General features: G+C 35.2%; 1 protein-coding gene across 5 annotated transcripts in view; it reads left to right on the top strand.

Annotated features, from left to right (window-relative positions):
- The window catches only part of LOC111148293 (single stranded DNA binding protein 2), a 304,545-nt gene that overhangs the window by 227,199 nt on the left and 58,796 nt on the right, over positions 1–18,550 (top strand). For 4 of the 5 annotated variants that reach the window (XM_022504780.1, XM_022504779.1, XM_022504777.1 and 1 more), the window contains one exon: positions 16,053–16,112. The exons of the other annotated variant lie outside the window; for it this stretch is intronic. In XM_022504780.1, coding sequence (XP_022360488.1) covers positions 16,053–16,112 — 60 coding nt within the window. The remainder of the gene's footprint in view (positions 1–16,052; positions 16,113–18,550) is intronic. 5 annotated transcript variants of the gene reach the window in all.

Raw genomic sequence — 18,550 nt, 5'->3', positions numbered from 1 at the left:
AGGAAGGAATAGAGAGAGAGAGATTGGAGCAGACTCCCTGCTGAGCATGGAGCCTGATGTAGGGCTCCATCTCATGACCCTGGGATCATGATGGGGGCCAAAATCAAGAGTGGGATGCTTAATTGAGTGAGCCACCTGAGCACTCTTGCTCTGCTATTCCTATTTAAACTTTTATGCAACTATTCTGTAATCAGTTACACCCTTTTTACCCTGTTATTTATACATGTAATTAAATAGTCTACATGCTTTCTCAGTTCCCTTTTATTATTAATCTTCATATTGCCTTTACTCCCATTGGTTTTCCTTTCCTCTTATCCTTCCTCCCCATGGCTGTTGGAGAATTAGTTTTAGGAAATACTCTACACCAGGAGAACTCCCTTTCCCTCTTCCTGGAAGTTGTAGATAGCATCTCTAATCTTAGATAATAAGCCAAAAAATTCGTTAGTATGTCTTTCCTTAGTTTGAATGAGTATGGTACTAAAAATCTAGAGTAGACTTGACTTACTGAACTATAACATTGTCACTACATAGAGTTTAAAAATCCAGACATTAAAAATAAGTGTTTTTCAGAATAAAATACTCTGGGATTTGGAGAGGGGAGGTGGGGAAGGTTGCTTATTTATCAAAGTTCAATACATAAAAATTAAGTTTAATTCTCTTCAAAATGTAATTTTGAATCTTAAAGAACAGAGATTCTAAATATCGAAAATAGAACAAGTTTTTCTCTAATTCAGAGATAAAAGCAGTCTAAAAAATAAATAAATAAATAAAGGTGCCTGACAGCTGCTGGCTTTGATAATGCTTTCCTGCAGTTGTGGTAATAGTTTTTCTGGCCTCAACTATTAGAACAAATTAAAACTGCTCAGCTTGAGTAACTAAGTAAGCTCTTTCAAAAAATTGCAGTTTCAGACAACTAAAGATCCTGCAGCAGTAGCTAGATGGACAGAGAGCAAAGAAGAAAGTATCAAGGCTTCAGAGTCTTTACATAGGTTTCTCGGAAGAATGGAATTAAATCGTTTTCTGTTAGAAAACCCTACTTTATTTGTTTATGTATCAAAATGGATATTTAAGAAAAAGTGAGCTTGGCCACCCTAGACCAATATTGGTTTTCCTTTTACTTTAATCCTGCTTCTGCTAGCTAAAGGTGTTAGGATATTTAGTATGAAGCAATAAAGTATCATATTTTAAAATTATATCTGTGATAAAGGTTTATGTATTTTTCAGCTAATTTGAAATTACAGTGTTTCTTTTGAGAAGACCTTATTTTGAAAATTCTCCCCAGAGTGCTTGTTTTTATTATAGCTACTTGGAGGAGGGTGAAGAATGGATAGCAAATTGCAAATATACAAAGGCAATTTATAACAATTTTAGTTTTATTTTATGTTGGTTACAGAAACAAAGTGGCCACCATTCTTTGCGGAATTAAAGATAAGAATGGGTGGGACACTAGGCTGGCTGAATTGGTGGAACCTTCCACTCTTGATCTTGGAGTTGTGAGTTCAAACCCAAGGTTGGGTATAGAGATTATTTAAATAAATAAATAACTTAGAAAAAAGAAAAAAATAAGGATGGGTTATTAAATATATATTTACAAATGCCCTCTATGGGTGGGATAGATTTGTTTTAAGTATACATTAGGATGTCTTCAGCTTTTCTTTTTTTTTTTTTTTTTAAGATTTTATTTATTTATTTGACAGAGACAGACAGGGAGTGAACACAAGGGAGCCTGATGCGGGACTTGATCCCAGGGCTTGAGATCATGACCTGAGCCGAAGGCAGATACTTAACCCACTGAGCCACCCAGGTGCCCCTGCCTTTAGCCTTTTTGAAAGATAGCTTATCACTAGGTGGTGTTCAGAAATAATTTATCTTGTATCTATATGAGGAGTTGACAAACTTTTTCTTTAAAAAGCCAGATAGTAAATATTTTTGGCTTTGGAGGCTTTGAAGTTACAACTACTCAACTCTGTTGTTATAGTGTCCTTATAAAGTGTAAAGCAGCCTCAGACGTTTTGCAGCAAAACTGTTCCGGGGAAACTTTATCTACAAAAGCAAATGGTGGGTCACACTTATTGGGTGAGCCATAATTTGCCCGCCACTAGATAGTTTCTAAGAAATCTAAAGAGTAAAGACGGAACAATGTCCCTCCAAGTGTTTTCTGTGCAGTACTGACATGAGAGCCCTGGGTGTCAACCGACTTCTTGTATGTCAGAATTTTGGGGGGGGTAGGGAGTGAGGCAGAAATCTTTTGTGTTTTTGTTGTTATTGTTTTGTATTTAGCTGCTGGGTCTTACAAACTAAAATTTGAGAACCACTGGCAAAGATGGCTGATGACATACAGCACCAAACATTTACTACAGCTCAAGGAGGTGGGTGGGGTAGGGAGGTGAAGGTTGAGGGAGTCAGCCCGCAGGCATGCAGCTCAATGAAAGGCAGGCTCTTAGAGATATGACTGGGGGCTACAAGGTGGGGTGCCATCCCAGCAGGCTGCCTAGCTTTGACCTTGGGCCACCTGTGCTCCCTATGAATTAAAAAAAAAAAAAAAAAAAAAAGATAAATAGAAATCCCTGCTCACAGGGAACTTAGAGTCTATTAAGGGAGAGAGTAACAAAATAAATATGATATATTAGATTGTGATAAGGACTAGGGAGAAAAATGAAACCTGAAAGGAAAATAGACATTATTGCCAATGTTTTAGATAGGGTAGCCAGAGAAGTACGCATCAAGAAGACACCCTGTTTGTAAAGACTGAAGAAAGTGAGAGAATAAGCATATGACATCTGGGGGGAGTGTTATAGGCTGAGGGACAAGCAAATTTAAAGCCCCTGTGTTCAAAGCATGACTAGCTTTTTCCAGGGACAACAGAAGGTCCAGGTAGCTAAAATGTAGTGTATGCTGGGGAGAATAGTTCGATATGAAGTCCTAGATAATAGAAAGTAGCATTTGTAGGTCATTGTAGGAATTTTGGGTTTTACTGTGAGTAGAGGGTTTTAATAGCCGTATTCTGGCTGCTCTGTTGAAATTAGTTTATAGGAGGGAAGGGTGGAAATAGGGAGACCAATTTGGATGTTGCTGGAAAATTTTGACAAGAGATTGTTATGGGCTGGACTAAGGTAGTAAGAGTGGTGAGAAGTGGTTGGATTCTAGATATATTTTGAAGTTCAAGCCAATAGATATTGGTGATGGTCTAGAAATGTGTTGTGAGACAAAAAGACAAATCAAGGGTGACTGAAAGGCTTTTGACTTATTCAGCTGGAAGGATGGAGTCAACATTTACTGATGTAGGTCACACTTCCAAGAGGAGGTATGAGGGGGAGTACCAGAAGCTTAATTTTGAACTCGGTAAGATTAAGATGGCTCATAGATATTCAGAAGATGTTGAGCAGGGAACAGCCTATCCCTCTGCAGTTTTGTGGTTCAGCCTTGGGCTAGAGTCATTTGGAAATTATTAGCATGTGGATAATATTTAAAGCTTTGAGCCTGGATGAAAACCTCAAGATAGTGAGTACTGATAGAAACAAAACCCCTGCCATGGACCGAGTGCACTCGAATGTCAAGAAGTCAGGGAGATGAGGAGGGACCACCAAAGAAGAATGGGGGGGGAGCGGTCCAAGAGAGAAGAAGCCAGGCATTGTGGTATCCTGGAAGCCACGTGAATATGTTTCAAGGAGGGGAATAATCAGCTGTGTCAAATGCTACTGATAGTTCGCATTAGTTGGGGAATGACAGTTGACTGTTGTATTTAACAAAGAGGTAATTTGTGGCCTTGATCAGGCCAGTTTCTGTGGAGTGATGGGCAGGGAAGCCAAATAAACATAGATTCAGGATAAACTGGAAGGACAGAAATCGGAGACAATAAGTGTGCCCAGCTTAGAGTTTTGCTTTATTTTTTTAATTTTTTTTTAAGATTTTATTTATTTATTTGACAGAGAGAGATCACAAGGAGGCAGAGAGGCAGGCAGAAGGGGAGGGGGAAAGCAGGCTCCCCACTGAGCAGAGAGCCCGATGCGGGGCTCGATCCCAGGACCCTGGGATCATGACCTGAGCTGAAGGCAGAGCCTTTAACCCACTGAGCCACCCAGGTACCCCCAGAGTTTTGCTTTAAAGGGAGAGCACGAGATGAGGCATTGGTTGGAGGGGGAGGAAGGGGAGGCCAAAGAAATGGTGCTGGGAGTGAAGTGTTGGCTATCATCAACTGTTCATCCCTGCCAAGGAACAAAGAAAACGGCTCTGCTGGTGCCTTTAAGAAGCATATAGGCTCGTGCCAGGTATCGTCTCTTATAAGAGAACAGGTATAATCTTGAGTAGAAGATACAATGCTAGGAAATAGAGTAATCAGAACACTAGGATACTTGTCAAGAAAGAATAAAATAGAATTAATTACTTTGAGTGCTCGCAAATGTAAATACTACCTGTTTTCTGTCATTTTTGTATTCTGTACATTCCACCGACATCTGTAAATATATCTTCCATTTGAATTTGCCTTATCAATTTTGTGTACCTGTATCTATTTAAGACTTATGTATCAAAATGTGTATTTTAAACTGGAGATGGAGAAATAACTTCACTTTCTGCAATTTGCAATTTGTGCAATTAATATACATGCTATCATTAGTTGAATTAGTAAGCTCTAGTTTCAAAACAGACTTTTTGGTACATTAACAATTGCTATAAAAACCTGTTCTGTGGAAAGATTATTCTATAAAGTTTAGACATGAGTTATATAACTTTAAGTATAGATTTTATGTTTATAGGAAAGTAACCAAGTGAATATGAGAGTATCATTTCATTTTTAAAGAAAGTAAATATATATATAATCTGCCACTTATATTAGAAGACCAAGACCATAGCCCAGTTTGTTTCACATTCTTACTGCTATTTGAGAATTTGAAAAGACTACTGCTTAATTAGTAGAATCTTCTCTACCATATTATCAGAAGGATAAGAAAAAAGTAGCATGTTTTCCTTCCTTCTTCCCTCCCTCCCTCCCTCCCTCTCTTTCTTTCTTACTTTTCTTCCAATGGTACATGTAGATAAATTAAAATATCTCTCTTCTGTACTCTCATCTGGGGCACATTTAGATGGAAGTATGAATATAAAATAGGGAAAAGGAAGAATGGAATACTTTTACATTCTACAATGAAAAAATAAGAGTGGTTTTGAAAAATGATTGTTATAGTTTCCTTTATAAATTAGAAATTCCAAACATGTATTTTCATACCCATAATGTAATTTTTTTAATGCATTAAGATGGGCTGATCTGTCTGGGACTTCGGTCAGTAGTGGGAGGGAGTAGAGAGCCAGATTCAGCTTATGTAGGACTCCAGCTACTTGCCTCACAAACAACAACAACATAAAAAAATGTGTCCTATGTATTGGTGAATATAAATTAATCTGAAACAAATTATTAAAGCTTTTTATAGAATGGTATCAAACTATTATAGCTTATTAGACCAACAGACAGCATGGTCCCCATTCACAGTCCAGAAGTCCATTGCCACACACCTCTAATATATGTAATGAAGGCTTGAGAAATAGTCTTATCTTCTTGAAAAGGCCCATAATGTGAGTGAGCAATTTTGATGCTTAGACTAAATCCATATCAAAAGAATCAACCTGCTTATAAGACTTTGCTGAATTGGATTAGCCTTACAAAAATAACATCTAGGAAGCTGGATCTGGTAATACTTTACAGTTATTTTATATGAGTTATTTTAATTAAGTGTTGATGATGATAGAATATGTAAGATGTATGGGAGATAAGCTACATATTTATGCTTATCAGCAGAATGCACTAGCACAAGTATGTCATTTTGTGAGCTAAATTAGTTTAATACTAGTTGGAATTAAAATGTGTTAATCAAGAGTGTCTTATCCACTGGGGTGTCAATAATGTCTGATGGAGGTTTTTATGGAAAACAGAAAAGAAACTAAACAAATTAAGATATATGAATTGTAAAGTAACTTTGATGAAATTTATTTGATGTATAATTTATGCTTCATTACTTTTCTACAGAAAACTCATGAAGCATCTCATGGAATTATAAAAATTAAAATATGTGAACATTTTTACTATATGAAAGATGGCTGTGGTGAAATGCAGAAGTCACAACACTAAAGATTTTTCAAAATAATATTCTCAATATTATTTATTATTGATAGCACATGAGTTCAGGAAAGCACAATTAAGAAAGAAGATTTACTTCTAAGTGAAATAGGGAATTGAAAAATAGAGAATAGAAATCTATCTAAGAAAATCTGAGGTGTCTGGGTGGCTCAGCTGGTTAAGCATCCAGCTCTTAATTTTGGCTCAGGTCATGATCTTGAGGTTGTGAGATCAAGCCCTGAGTCAGCTCTGTGCTAGGTGTGGTACCTGCTTAAGATTCTCTCTCTCCCTCTCCTTCTGCCCTTTCCCACCTCCTTCTCTTTAAAAAAAAAAAAAAAAAAAGAAAAGTGAAATATATAAAGGAAGATCTTGTACAGTAAAGAGAACTGAATTAACTAAAAAATGGTCACAGAGCAAGTAAAAGGAAATTTAGTGTTTAAAGGAATGTTTATGCTTTGGGTAAAATCTTACAGTGAACATATTTTTATTACCTTTCCAGGACTATAAAAAATAATTAGAACCTGCCATATTTAACATTTCCAGAAATTTTCTTGGGGAGAAGTTTTTCCCTTGCAAGATTCTAGAATAATTTTCATGTCATAGAATTGTTTCTTACTTATTCCCTTTGTCTGCTTAAACGGTACATAAAAAATTTCAGGAGAAGGATTAAATCTGTCTAAGGCCATAACTGCACAGGACCAAGTGAGCTAGATATTTGGTCTACATGTAGTTAATACAGTATTTTTCCTGCCTGTATGTCACTTTGCAGCTTATGCTTTTGCCTAAATGGTGACAGAAGCAGATTATTTTTTGGCAAATAACCATTTTCTTAGATTTTGGGATTAGAGATGGTTATGGGCTAAAGACAATATGATAAGACAGAATGTTTAATGTTCTTACTAAAATGCGAGCCTTTTCTTAATGGAAAGAAAATACATAGTCATCTTCGACGTGACTGAGGATTCTCTCTCTCTGAATAGATTTCAGTCTAAAAAGATGAGGTGGGGTCCTTTGTGTAAGCGCGGCTCTGTAGGAGACAATTGAGAGCTGACCTGCAGTGAGGAATTGATAGCCCTTCTCAAGGCTGGTCTTCTCTTCAGGAAAAGTTCAATTAAAGTACCACACTTTTCTTTTTTGTTTCACCAACTCCTATGTAAATTAACCTGACATCCTTTTATACCAAAAACTGGCTACTAAGTACTTCCAGTTTGTAAAACTAAGAAACATTTTTGTCAAATCTGACACCCCAGAAATAACAAAAGAAACCTGAAAGGAGTAGGAGGGGGTAAAAGGCCCTATTAGTCATCTCCATGAGAAATTCTCTTAGATGTTGTTGATAGGGATATTGTAATTATAATTCAGCATCTTCTTGGGGTCAATACTTCGTTCCTTACTGTTTTTATTATGTCCTCTGGAAGATATAATTTATCTACTGAAGCAAGTAGGGTTTTCCCTTCTATACATAATTGATAAGCATGTACTCACTAAACAAACCAGCTAATCCTGTGGCTTCCTGTTTATAACAGCAAGAGATATCACCTATTTTTTTTTAAGATTTTATTTATTTGTTTGGGAGAGAGAGAGAGAAAGAGAATGAATGAGCAGTGAGTAGGGGCAGGGGCAGAGGGAGAGGGAGAAGCAGACTCTCCACTGAGCAGGAAGCCCAATGCAGGATTCAATCCCAGGACCCTGTGATCGTGACCTGATCTGAAGGCAGACGCTTAACTGACTGAGTTACCCAGGCACCCCGAGGTATCACCTATTTTTAACAAGGCACATTGGTCAGGTGAGAGTTTATGCAAGAGAACCAAACTTTATTCCATCTTTGGCTGTTTTCTTCCATCAGTGTTGTTCATTCACTTAGTCAATGAGCCAGCTATGGAACCAGCCAAATATTTATTGAATACAACTCTGTACATTCTCTCTTAGCATGTGCTAACTGGGGACGCCTGGGTGGCTCAGTTGGTTAAGCAGCTGCCTTCGGCTCAGGTCATGATCCCAGCGTCCTGGGATCGAGTCCCACATCGGGCTCCTTGCTCATCGGGGAGCCTGCTTCTCCCTCTGCCTCTGCCTACCATTCTGTCTGCCTGTGCTTGCTCTCTCTCCCTCTCTCTCTCTCTGACAAATAAATAAATAAAATCTTAAAAAAAAAAAAAAAGAATGTGCTAACTGCTTCCTTTCCTTCCTTATCATGAATCTCATTATAAGTTATCAGATTATAATGAACAGTTTGATTATAATAATGATACTCTTCTAATAACACCGCATTCATTTATCACCATTCTTTTTTTTTTTTTAAAGATTTTATTGATTTGACAGACAAAGATCCAAGTAGGCAGAGAGGCAGGTAGAGAGAGAGGAGGAAGCAGGCTCCCCGCTGAGCAGAGAGCCCCATGCGGGGCTCAATCCCAGGACCCTGGGATCATGACCTGAGCCAAAGGCAGAGGCTTTAACCCACTGAGCCACCCAGGCGCCCCCATTTATCACGATTCTGTCCTCATCTTCTATTGCCTTTTGGCATGTGACTTAAAAACACTAATAAGTGGACTAAAGACAACATATAATATCAAAACTCTACCAAGAATATGTAAGAAAAGAGAGCTAGATCTTACTAAATTGATTTTATTTCAGTTGTCGCATTTCTTTTAGTTCAGTGAATCAAGAACACATGCTATGTAATGCTTTATATGCAAATTAACTTGCTTACCTGAAATATAACTGCCTTTTCAGCTTTTCCTCGTTGAGTGGTAGCAAGGGTAAGGAATTCTGCATTAAGTGAATGGTTCCACAGTTGCTGAGGGGCCGAGGAGGAAGTGCCAAGTCAGGCAATTTATTTATGGTCAGTTGGTCATAAGAATAAGGTATGTGTACCTGCCTTCATTCCATAAAGGTATTACTGTAGCAAGATGTTATCTCTATAAGAAAACTAAAATGGCAATTAAGAAATTTGGTCTTTGGTTTCCTTTTACATAAGGAGGTTGACCTAGTAAACTCTAAAAAGTAAAACTTTGTGCTATAAAATACATCCAAAAGTTATATCCAAATAAAATTTTATAAGTCAGATTTTATTATAATTGTACAATATAAAACTTTAAAACTTCAGTTGAGTAATTCTGTGAGGAGGTCATTTTTTAAGTGAGCATTTTTGAAATTATTGTCAGTTCATATTTTCTAAAACTTGGTAATTGTGTTCTTTCAGTCATTTTAAAAAGTTACTATTTTTTTCAAAATTAGAAGCAAATTTCACATGAATAATTTTGTCCTCAGAAAAGTTCAGTTACTTTACATTAGGTAAGTCCTGTAAAATTGTGTTTTAGAACATACCTCAGACTTCTAAATGTTACATTTGTCTATTCTAAAGAAATTGATATTTTTCTTCTCTTCTTCACTGATTTATTCTAAATTATGCTAATAAAATAAAATATAGTACATAGAAAATTGTATATGTTACATATATAAATAATATATAGAAAATGCTTAAGTGGCATTTTAAAGAAACTTATTTTTAATGATTTTAAATTTTCTTTATTATCAATTTATTCTCAGAGACTAATATTTAAAGACTTTCTAGGGGCACCTGGCTGGCTTAGTTGGTGGAACATCTGACTCTTGATCTAGGGGGTTGAGTTTGAGCCCCAAGTAGGGTGTGGAGATTACTTAAAAATAAAATCTTTAAAAATAAATAAATAAAGAGTTTCTAAAGCCATATTGAGATATTTAAAATAAGATATAAGGTGATTTGGGCACCTGGGTGGCTCAGTCAGTTAGGTGTCCAACTTTTGATTTTGGCTCAGGTCACGATATTGGGGTTGTGAGATCCATTGCTGTGTGGGGCTCTGCGCTGGTTGTAGTGCCTGCTTAAGATTCTCTCTCTCCCTCTGCCCCCTGCCCTTTCTCCCCCTGGAAAAAAAGAGAGGGAGAGGGAGAGATAAATTGATTTATATATTGCTGCATCAACTTTAAGAATTCTTGGAAATACCAGCTTTATTTTATGGATTAATTACCTTGACGTTAAGATAATTTCTTGCTCTGGGGTGCCTGGATTGCTCAGTCGGTTAAGCATCTGCCTTCATCTCAGGTCATGATCCCAGTGTCCTGGCATCGAGTCCCATATTGGGCTCCCTGTTCAGTAGGGAGCCTGCTTCTCCTTCTGCCTCTCTCATGAATAAATAAATAAATAAAATATTTTAAAAAAAGATAATTTCTTGCTCTGATATGGTTTTGTGTTCTTTCCTCTGAAGTGGGTTTCCTTCATATCAGGGCACACATTATACTGCAGTGCACTGAGTCCTGTAGGATAACAGTATGAGCGAAGTGCTAAGAAGTCAAAAGAGGAAGAGCCTATAGAGATTCTTCAGAGAGGGAGTGACATTTAAGCTGTCCCTAGGGAGATTAGTAGAAATTTACTTGGCAGAGAAAGGAGAATATTGGGTAGTCTCAAGAAACAGAGAATATTCTGGTGAATAAATCATGGTTATATGTTTTCTAAAAAAAATATTAAAATGTTAGAAAATATTATGGTGACTGATGGTAGCTGCACTTGGGAGCATAGCATAATGCGTAAACTTGTCGAATCACTGTTGTACACCTGAAACTAATATAACACTGTATGTCAGCCACACTCAAATGTACTTAAAGCTATACTAAAAAAAAATATTTTTAAAAGAAAATATTACAGTTAACATTTGAGCAATGTGTCATTTAAGATATATAGTTTGATCATAGATATTAAAAGAAGTTAGGGCTTAAACTGGTTCTTAGCACGTATAATTTTAGGATAAGTAAATTATTTTATTTTTTTAAGTTAAATATTTTTATATATATGTCCCCCCAAAACTCATCTTGAATCAACAATAACACAAAGGTTCACAGTTGGAAGACAATCTGTTCCCCTGTCCCAATGCCCTTAAAGCCATAACTGAAATACTCAAGCTCTGTGTTTCTCTATCCTCCTTCTGCTTAAAGATACCACATATTTCTTTATTCGTTTAAAAAATATGCTGAATGCCTAGTATGCGCTAAGTATCACATTAGATGCTATGGCATCAGCCTATGAGAAGCTCCCAGTCTAGAATGGAAATCAGACTACAAGTATCACTTGGATCTTCCCCACTTCTGTAAAAGAATAACCTCAAGCCAAAAATTGGGGATTTATCTTTGATTCCTCTCTTTCTCTCATTCCATATATCCAGTGCATTGTCAAATCTTGTCAACTCTTCTTTCATGAATGTCCTTAGTTTTCCTCTTCTATCCTGTATTTCTACAGCCTTTACTTCTATTTTCTTTATTTCTCAGGATGGGTAAATTATTTATAAAATGATTCCATTGGGAACATTTGGGATCTTCAAGAAGAAAAGAATCATGCTGAGCAATCTAACTTCAACCAGAGTGAGGAAAGAGAGTTGGTTCTTTCTAATTCCTAGGGCATTGAGATAAAGCACTAAGGGTTTATGAAAGATCAAATAAGAAGACATGGACTACCTTCCACTAGAAAAAAGGGCAAAGAATAAAGGAAAATCTCTCTTTTAGGGAAGCAGAAGTTTAAAATTCCATGAATAATTCTTGGTATAATGGAAAATAATAATCCTTTAAGACTGAATGACATTCATTCTGAAATAAATTATGATTCTGAATGGTATGAGCTTTTCTATAAAAAACTACTTAGAGGAAATGAGATGGACATTTGGTTTGTATTTCTATTAGACTTTTTTTCTCCCCATTCATTTAGTCACCAAATTTTATTGAATTCTCAGACTTTGTATATTTTTTTATTCCTTTCACTTTGGGTTATTCCGTTTTGGGGGGCAGATAGCTGAAACACGTAGAAAGGAGAATTTCTGTCTATAAATGTAGTTTCCATATGTCAGAATACAAACAGTGCTACTCATTTTATCTTGAGTTATAAAGAACCTGACTCCATGAATTTTGCCTTGTTTGGAAAGCTTTCTTCCAAAAGCAAAGCATAGCGTTGATTTTCATTCCTTCATAGCACTACATGTTCTATCAAGTCAGGGTGATGTAATTATAACTTCAGACGGAAGGCACCAGATTGAAATATGATTTTCTGCGGGTTTTCATTGATACTTTGCCATTTGGTGAAAAGAACATTCTACTTCTTCACATTACTGGACTGATAGAGAAAGTGGTTTTTCCAGAAGATTGCTTCTCCTATTAATTACAAGACAGGAACCTTAAAAAATCTGAATCAGAGGGCAGTGATTTTTATCTGCATTGTTCACTACCATGCCCAACAACTTAGCCCAAGTGTCTTGTAGGTATTGAACATACATTTGTTGAATTAAAGAATTGCTAGTATACCTTTTAATTGATAAGTTCAGCTTTTTGGTTTTTTTTTATTCTTCCCATTGACCTTTGATCTGAACAAAGTGTATCATTGCTGGAGTATTCTTTTTTCTTCTTTAACTAGGTTTTCCTTTTCTCTGAAAAGTATGGGAATACATTTCTCTAGCTCCTTGATACTACTGGTTTGTGAGTTAGGAACATATGCCTATATCTCCAGCCCTACACACTTCAAATATTTATAGCTATTTATGTATACAAATCTGTATCCTTAAGGGTGATGCTGGAGATAATTAACACAGAATCATGGAGTTTTGGTTTTGGTTTTGTTTTGTTTTGTTCATTTTTCTAAGGGACTTTAGAGATTATCCAGTCCAAGTCCCTCATTTTATGGTTGAGAAAATTAAAGCCCTGGAAGGTTTTCTAGCCCAGGGCCCCTCTGCTAATTAGGTATTGCAAAACTAGAACCCAGGCCCTGACTCCCAGCCAAATATTCTTTTCACACACATTATAAATATCTTTTTCAGGGTGAAGGCTTTTTCCAGTTAAAATATTGATTCACCATCATGATACCTTCAGGCAAATATTTTAATGCTCAAACTATTTAAAAAAAAAAAATTCCCCCCCCCAAATATAAAGAGTATTTCCTAGCCAAAAATTCTTTTGAAGAACCTGGTCTTCCCAAGCTATTAATGAAGAGTATGACATGTCTGTCAGTGGATACACTTTATATTACCAGCTGGTAACCTCTTAGATTAATACTTTACCGTTAAAGAATTTAAACTAGTTTTAATATCTTGAATTATACTTGAAAGGAAATTGGCTTCTGAATGGTGAAGTAGAAATATTAGTTGAATATTCTCAGTTGCTAATATGCAAACTCTTGTGGGTTCAGTTGTTGTGTCTATACCTCAAGAAGTAGGCAAGTGAGGACTTATGTGTATGTGATTAACTGGGTAACTTAAGGTAATGATCAATCTGGATAGTAACAGCTTATGTTGTAACAGCACTAATCTGATATCAACAGTGCTTTACCATATAGCAGTCTCTGTATTTTAGATAAAGGTAGTAGTAGGTTTTTATTCCAGTTAACTAGATTTTTGTCATTTTTCCTTTAATTGGATTGATACAGATGTGAATTTATAAGTGGTTTTCTTTTCTTTTTTTTTTTTTTTCTGCCAAAACCACATAAAATTGAACTTGGAGAAGGGCATAAAAGAGGAAATAAGTCAACTAAAGAGAGAATCTTTTTCTCTCCCAATCTTCCTCTACAGAGGTCTGTAGCTTCCCAGCAACCACATGCTCTGCCTCTCCCGCCCAGTAGTCTCTGGAGGGTGCCTCACAGTCAGATAGGAGAGTATGACAATCCCATTAAAGTATGTTTATTCACAGTACAATCAATTAGAGAAAATTTCTCTTTTCAGATAGTCCATTATATTAATACTGAAAACATCATTTTACATTCAGAGGAATATGCAAATCTCAAATGTTCTATTTCAGATAAGGTCCATCTCAATGTTTATCTCAGCATTTGGTATTTAATAATATTTTTAACATAATTTCTACCTCGGATTCCATTTCAAAGTGAATTTTATAGACAGGAATTATTAGTAACCTATTTTTATTTCTCTCATGTTTCAAAAACTAATTGTTACACTGATTAATAAGCGTCTCATAAAACATCACTTTGTAAAATGAAGACAAACATCCCAAGACCGATGATACAATATATAATTGCCAAATTTTTTAAATGAGTTCAGAATTTAAAAGGCAGTTATGAAATCAGGTGATTAAAAATAAAGCCGGGGACGCCTGGGTGGCTCAGTTGGTTAAGCAGCTGCCTTCGGCTCAGGTCATGATCCCAGCGTCCTGGGATCGAGTCCCACATCGGGCTCCTTGCTCATCAGGGAGCCTGCTTCTCCCTCTGCCTCTGCCTGCCATTCTGTCTGCCTGTGCTTGCTCTCTCTCCCTCTCTCTCTCTGACAAATAAATAAATAAAATCTTAAAAAAAAAAAAAAAATAAAGCCGAGTGTGAATATTGGGATAAGCTTCTAGTTGGCAGTATAGTTAACTAATTCTGTTTGAAGTAGAGTCTAGAAAGGGTAAAAGAGAAACAAGTTTGATCAAATACATGAAAATAAAACATTCTTTAAGTGTTAAAATTGGAAAACCCACTGAAGTTTTATCAGTTGGAGGTGACAGTATTACCTGGATAATCTAGTGTGTCTGTCCATTTAAAATGATCTCCTGATTAACATAAAGATTAACATGTAAAAACATGTAATAATGGTCTAACGTGAGAACACAGAAAGCAAAAAACTGAATTGCTTGTTTAACTCTAAAGTTCCTCTTGTTGGTTTGTCAAATCTTCCAAAAAATATTATAGAAACAGTCCATTCAACATAAATTTGTTAGGATTTTATTTTTCAGATGCTACTTTTTTAAGATAACCATGTTTTCAAAATGTAGCAAAGAACTGCATGCTCATTTCCTAAAATGTTTCTAGAAAATATGTTATGATTGTAGAATTTAATTATGTGAAGTACTATAGATTTAGCTTACCCACGCCTCTATTAAATTGATCTTTAATTTATATTACTTCACTCTTAATATTTTACTTTATGATATTCAACCATTTAGAGTTGATAATTTACTTAATGTTACATGTAAGGAGTAATCTTAAGTTTAAGTAAATTATACAGTGTGACATAATTAAACAAAATTATATAATTTTTCTGTAAAAATGGAATTCTGAATAACATTAGGAATATACTTTGAAAAGTTTGATGCCTGAATCTGAGTGACCAAAAATATTCTTCCACTCAACATTGGATAATAATTGAAATGTTATTTTTAGGATATTTTTCAGATGTTTTTCGATCTGACAGAGTCAGCACATTTTAGCAGAATCTGATTTATCTAACAAGATAAATTGACTTGAATTTTAACGTAAGACCAATTTTTTTTCTTTTGTTAAAAGTACACAGCTCATAACCTGCTAGGCTCAAAATACACAAAGAAATTTCAACTTTAAAATTTATAATCAATTTTGAATTATAACAGACATTTGAAAAAGGAAAGCCAAAGCTCTTTTCACCATAAAAAACCTATGGAAGAGAAATTTCTTTGCCATTTTAAACAAGTATGAAAGAAAAAGTGAAGAAATTCTGCAACTTTAAAATTATTAGGGGAAATTGATAACCAAACTGAATAATTGAGTCCAAAGTATATGTTCAGAACCCAGTTTATATAATGACGTGGCCAATAAGCTTCTTCCTGAAGTCTTTGCTGAGATTCAGGTGCCTAAATTCCTTAACTTGTTTTTTGGTGTTTTTTTTTGCCATTTAAATGTCATTATCTTAATAATAACTAACATTTTTTTAAAATTTGCTTTAGTTACTTTAGTCATCTTTGATGTTTTTATGTTCTTTTTGGAAAACGTTCCGGATATTCCACAAAATAAAAAATTGGATTGTGTTTTTTCTTAAAAGCGTTTATTCTCCTGAAAGAAACCACATGGGGAAATAAGTTGATTTATGTTTTGTATAATTCGAAAAGTTAAAACAGTTTATTTTCAGATCTGTATTTTACATTGTGCTGTTTTTTTTTTGTTTTGTTTGTTTATTTATTTGTTCTACTTCAATAGCCTTTTATGTCACCTCGGTACCCTGGAGGTCCAAGGCCCCCGTTGAGAATACCTAACCAGGTAAGATTCGTGCGCTGCTTACGTCTGTGGGTTTTGTTGTTGTTGCTTTTAAGAATCAGTAAAGATTTTTAAAATGTCATGAATATTTTTTCCTAGAAAAATACTAAATTATCCTTTCTCCATCCCATTGAGTGTTACTTCTGGTAATATGTAATCTCCTTCAAGGACTGGCAAACTACTGTCCATATGTTGGCTGACTGTTTTTGTAAATAAAATTTGATTGGAAAACAGCAACACTCATTCATTTACATATTGTCTGTGACTTCTTTTACACTGCAGTAGATTTGAGTGGTCATGGGAGACCATATGTAGCCTGCAACCCTCAGATACTTACTATGTGGATCTTTACAGAAAGAAAGTTTGCTGAGCCTTGAAGTCTACTGTATACTTTGAACCTAATTATGTATGTGTGTGTGTATATAAATATATAAATAAATAAATAAATATATATATATATATATATATAATTTTGGAAAATGCTCAGTACTGTTATTTAAAAGAGAGCAATAAAATTTTTTCTGAACATACTTTGCTTTATTTTTATAGAATATAGTTTCAATATCGTGGTTATAATACTCATATCGGTTTTGCCCAATTATAATAATATACTGAGAATATAATTAGCTGCTTCTAGAAGGGTTAGATCTATTAATAAATAAGTCATTAGCAATAGATCTTCCAATTTTTTTTACCTACTCGAGCTCTGAGATTTCATAAGCTTTTATTCTCACATAGTATTTTTTCTCAAAGCCTGAAATATTTATTTGCTAAAGACAATAAAGCACAATTTTTGCTTCCAAGGAGTTTATAATTTAGTTTTCAGATATAACACAAGAAGAAATTAAATGCTTAATTTTGTGGCATATTTATGTAGAGTGATTGTTTTGTTACTTTCTTTAATTCTGTTATTGTATGCTTCAGCATTTTCCAGGATCTAAAGTAAGCCCTGTTATTCCAGTAAATATTTTCTCATTCTTACTGTCTTTCTATCTAAACTTCCTTCCTGGCCAAAACTGCAACAAGAAAGTTGAGCTTCCTAGCATATTTGATAGCAACAGAGTTCTGCTTCTCCTCTCCTAACTCTTGCTGAAATTATGCAGTGTCCTTGAAGTGTCTCAGTTTGCTGGTGTTCTCTGCTTCTCATGCACAGCAAGGAATGCCGGCACCCACGTCTGCCCCCAGGGGAGAGCTTTAAACAGGCAGCAGTGCCGGATCCTCTCATGGTTATAGTCCTGGGAGTCCTCATATTAGCAGCTGGAGGAGCTTTTCCCTTCAGAATGAATCTGCATTCAGTACACAGGGCCAGGGAAACATGGCATGAAATAGAAAAAGGGAGTGTACAGATGCCAAATGTTGCAACATATGGGAATTTTGTTTTCTCTGTGGGTGAACCTGTGTGTATTGACAGTCAGATCTACTTGTATAGGTGATGGAGTCTTTAGAATTTCCTTCTCAGAGATGGAAAGTTGTATCTTTCATTGGAGTCTTCATGATGTTTCAGATGCCCTATCCATAGCCTTGTATGTTATGTAGATCTAATAGGTTCCTGAACATCTGAATTAGGGAAATGTGAATTTCTTATACCAGTATGTTACTAAAATTTTTTGACTCCATGTATTTCATATCGATGATGACAATCTGATGGGATTATTGGAACTGCATTTGGTGTTGTTGAAATGCCTGCCATGTGTAACACACAATGCTGGGTTCCCTATCTACCAAGACTCCTAAATTGGAAAACACACTTTGTGGAAGAGGAACGGGTTGTGGTAAATGTAGATTGTTTGAAACTTTTTTTAAGAGCAAGTGCATGATGTCTTTAGATTTTTTAAAGAGGCAATTAAAATTTTAAAGTAATAAAGAATTGTGATTCGGGCTCTTTTTCTTCAAGAATTTTAAACAGTGTTTATCTAAGTGTATTTTAAAATAATTATACTCTTGTCCAAGTGGCTCTTTTGTCCACTCATCCCCACACACACATTTACATAGTTAAGCTTCATTAATTCAAGCATCTGTCTTTCAAATCTGTAATAATTTACATTTATACTATTTTTAAAAAGGATTTTCTGAGCACATTAATTGTGTTAATAGTGTAAACATATTGTTTTAGGAAATGTTCAACCTTTTCAAGAGTATGACATTTTCAAGCAACAGAATGTTTCTTCAGTTTCATTATGTAGTCATTAAAGTAGAATTGGAAAAACTACTTTTGATGGTTAATTGGGATGTTGCATATAAAAACAACACAAATATGTTAAGTATTTTTTTTGTTTCATCTTCATTTAGAATGATCATAACCTAATTAAAATTTGTTTTTCTGATAGATTCTATCTAAGAAGATAGAGTGAAATACTCTCCAATGGTGTTGACTAATCATTTTGAATATGTAAAAGACTTTCCTTTAATAAACAGATTTTTCAGAATTTGTAACTTCTAGT

This window comes from Enhydra lutris, unplaced genomic scaffold, assembly GCF_002288905.1.
Source record: "Enhydra lutris kenyoni isolate GAN:26980312 unplaced genomic scaffold, ASM228890v2 scaffoldscaffold19, whole genome shotgun sequence".
Taxonomy (NCBI): Eukaryota; Metazoa; Chordata; class Mammalia; order Carnivora; family Mustelidae; genus Enhydra; species Enhydra lutris.
Note: the sequence above shows the minus strand (reverse complement) of the source record. Positions and strands in the feature narration are given on the sequence as shown.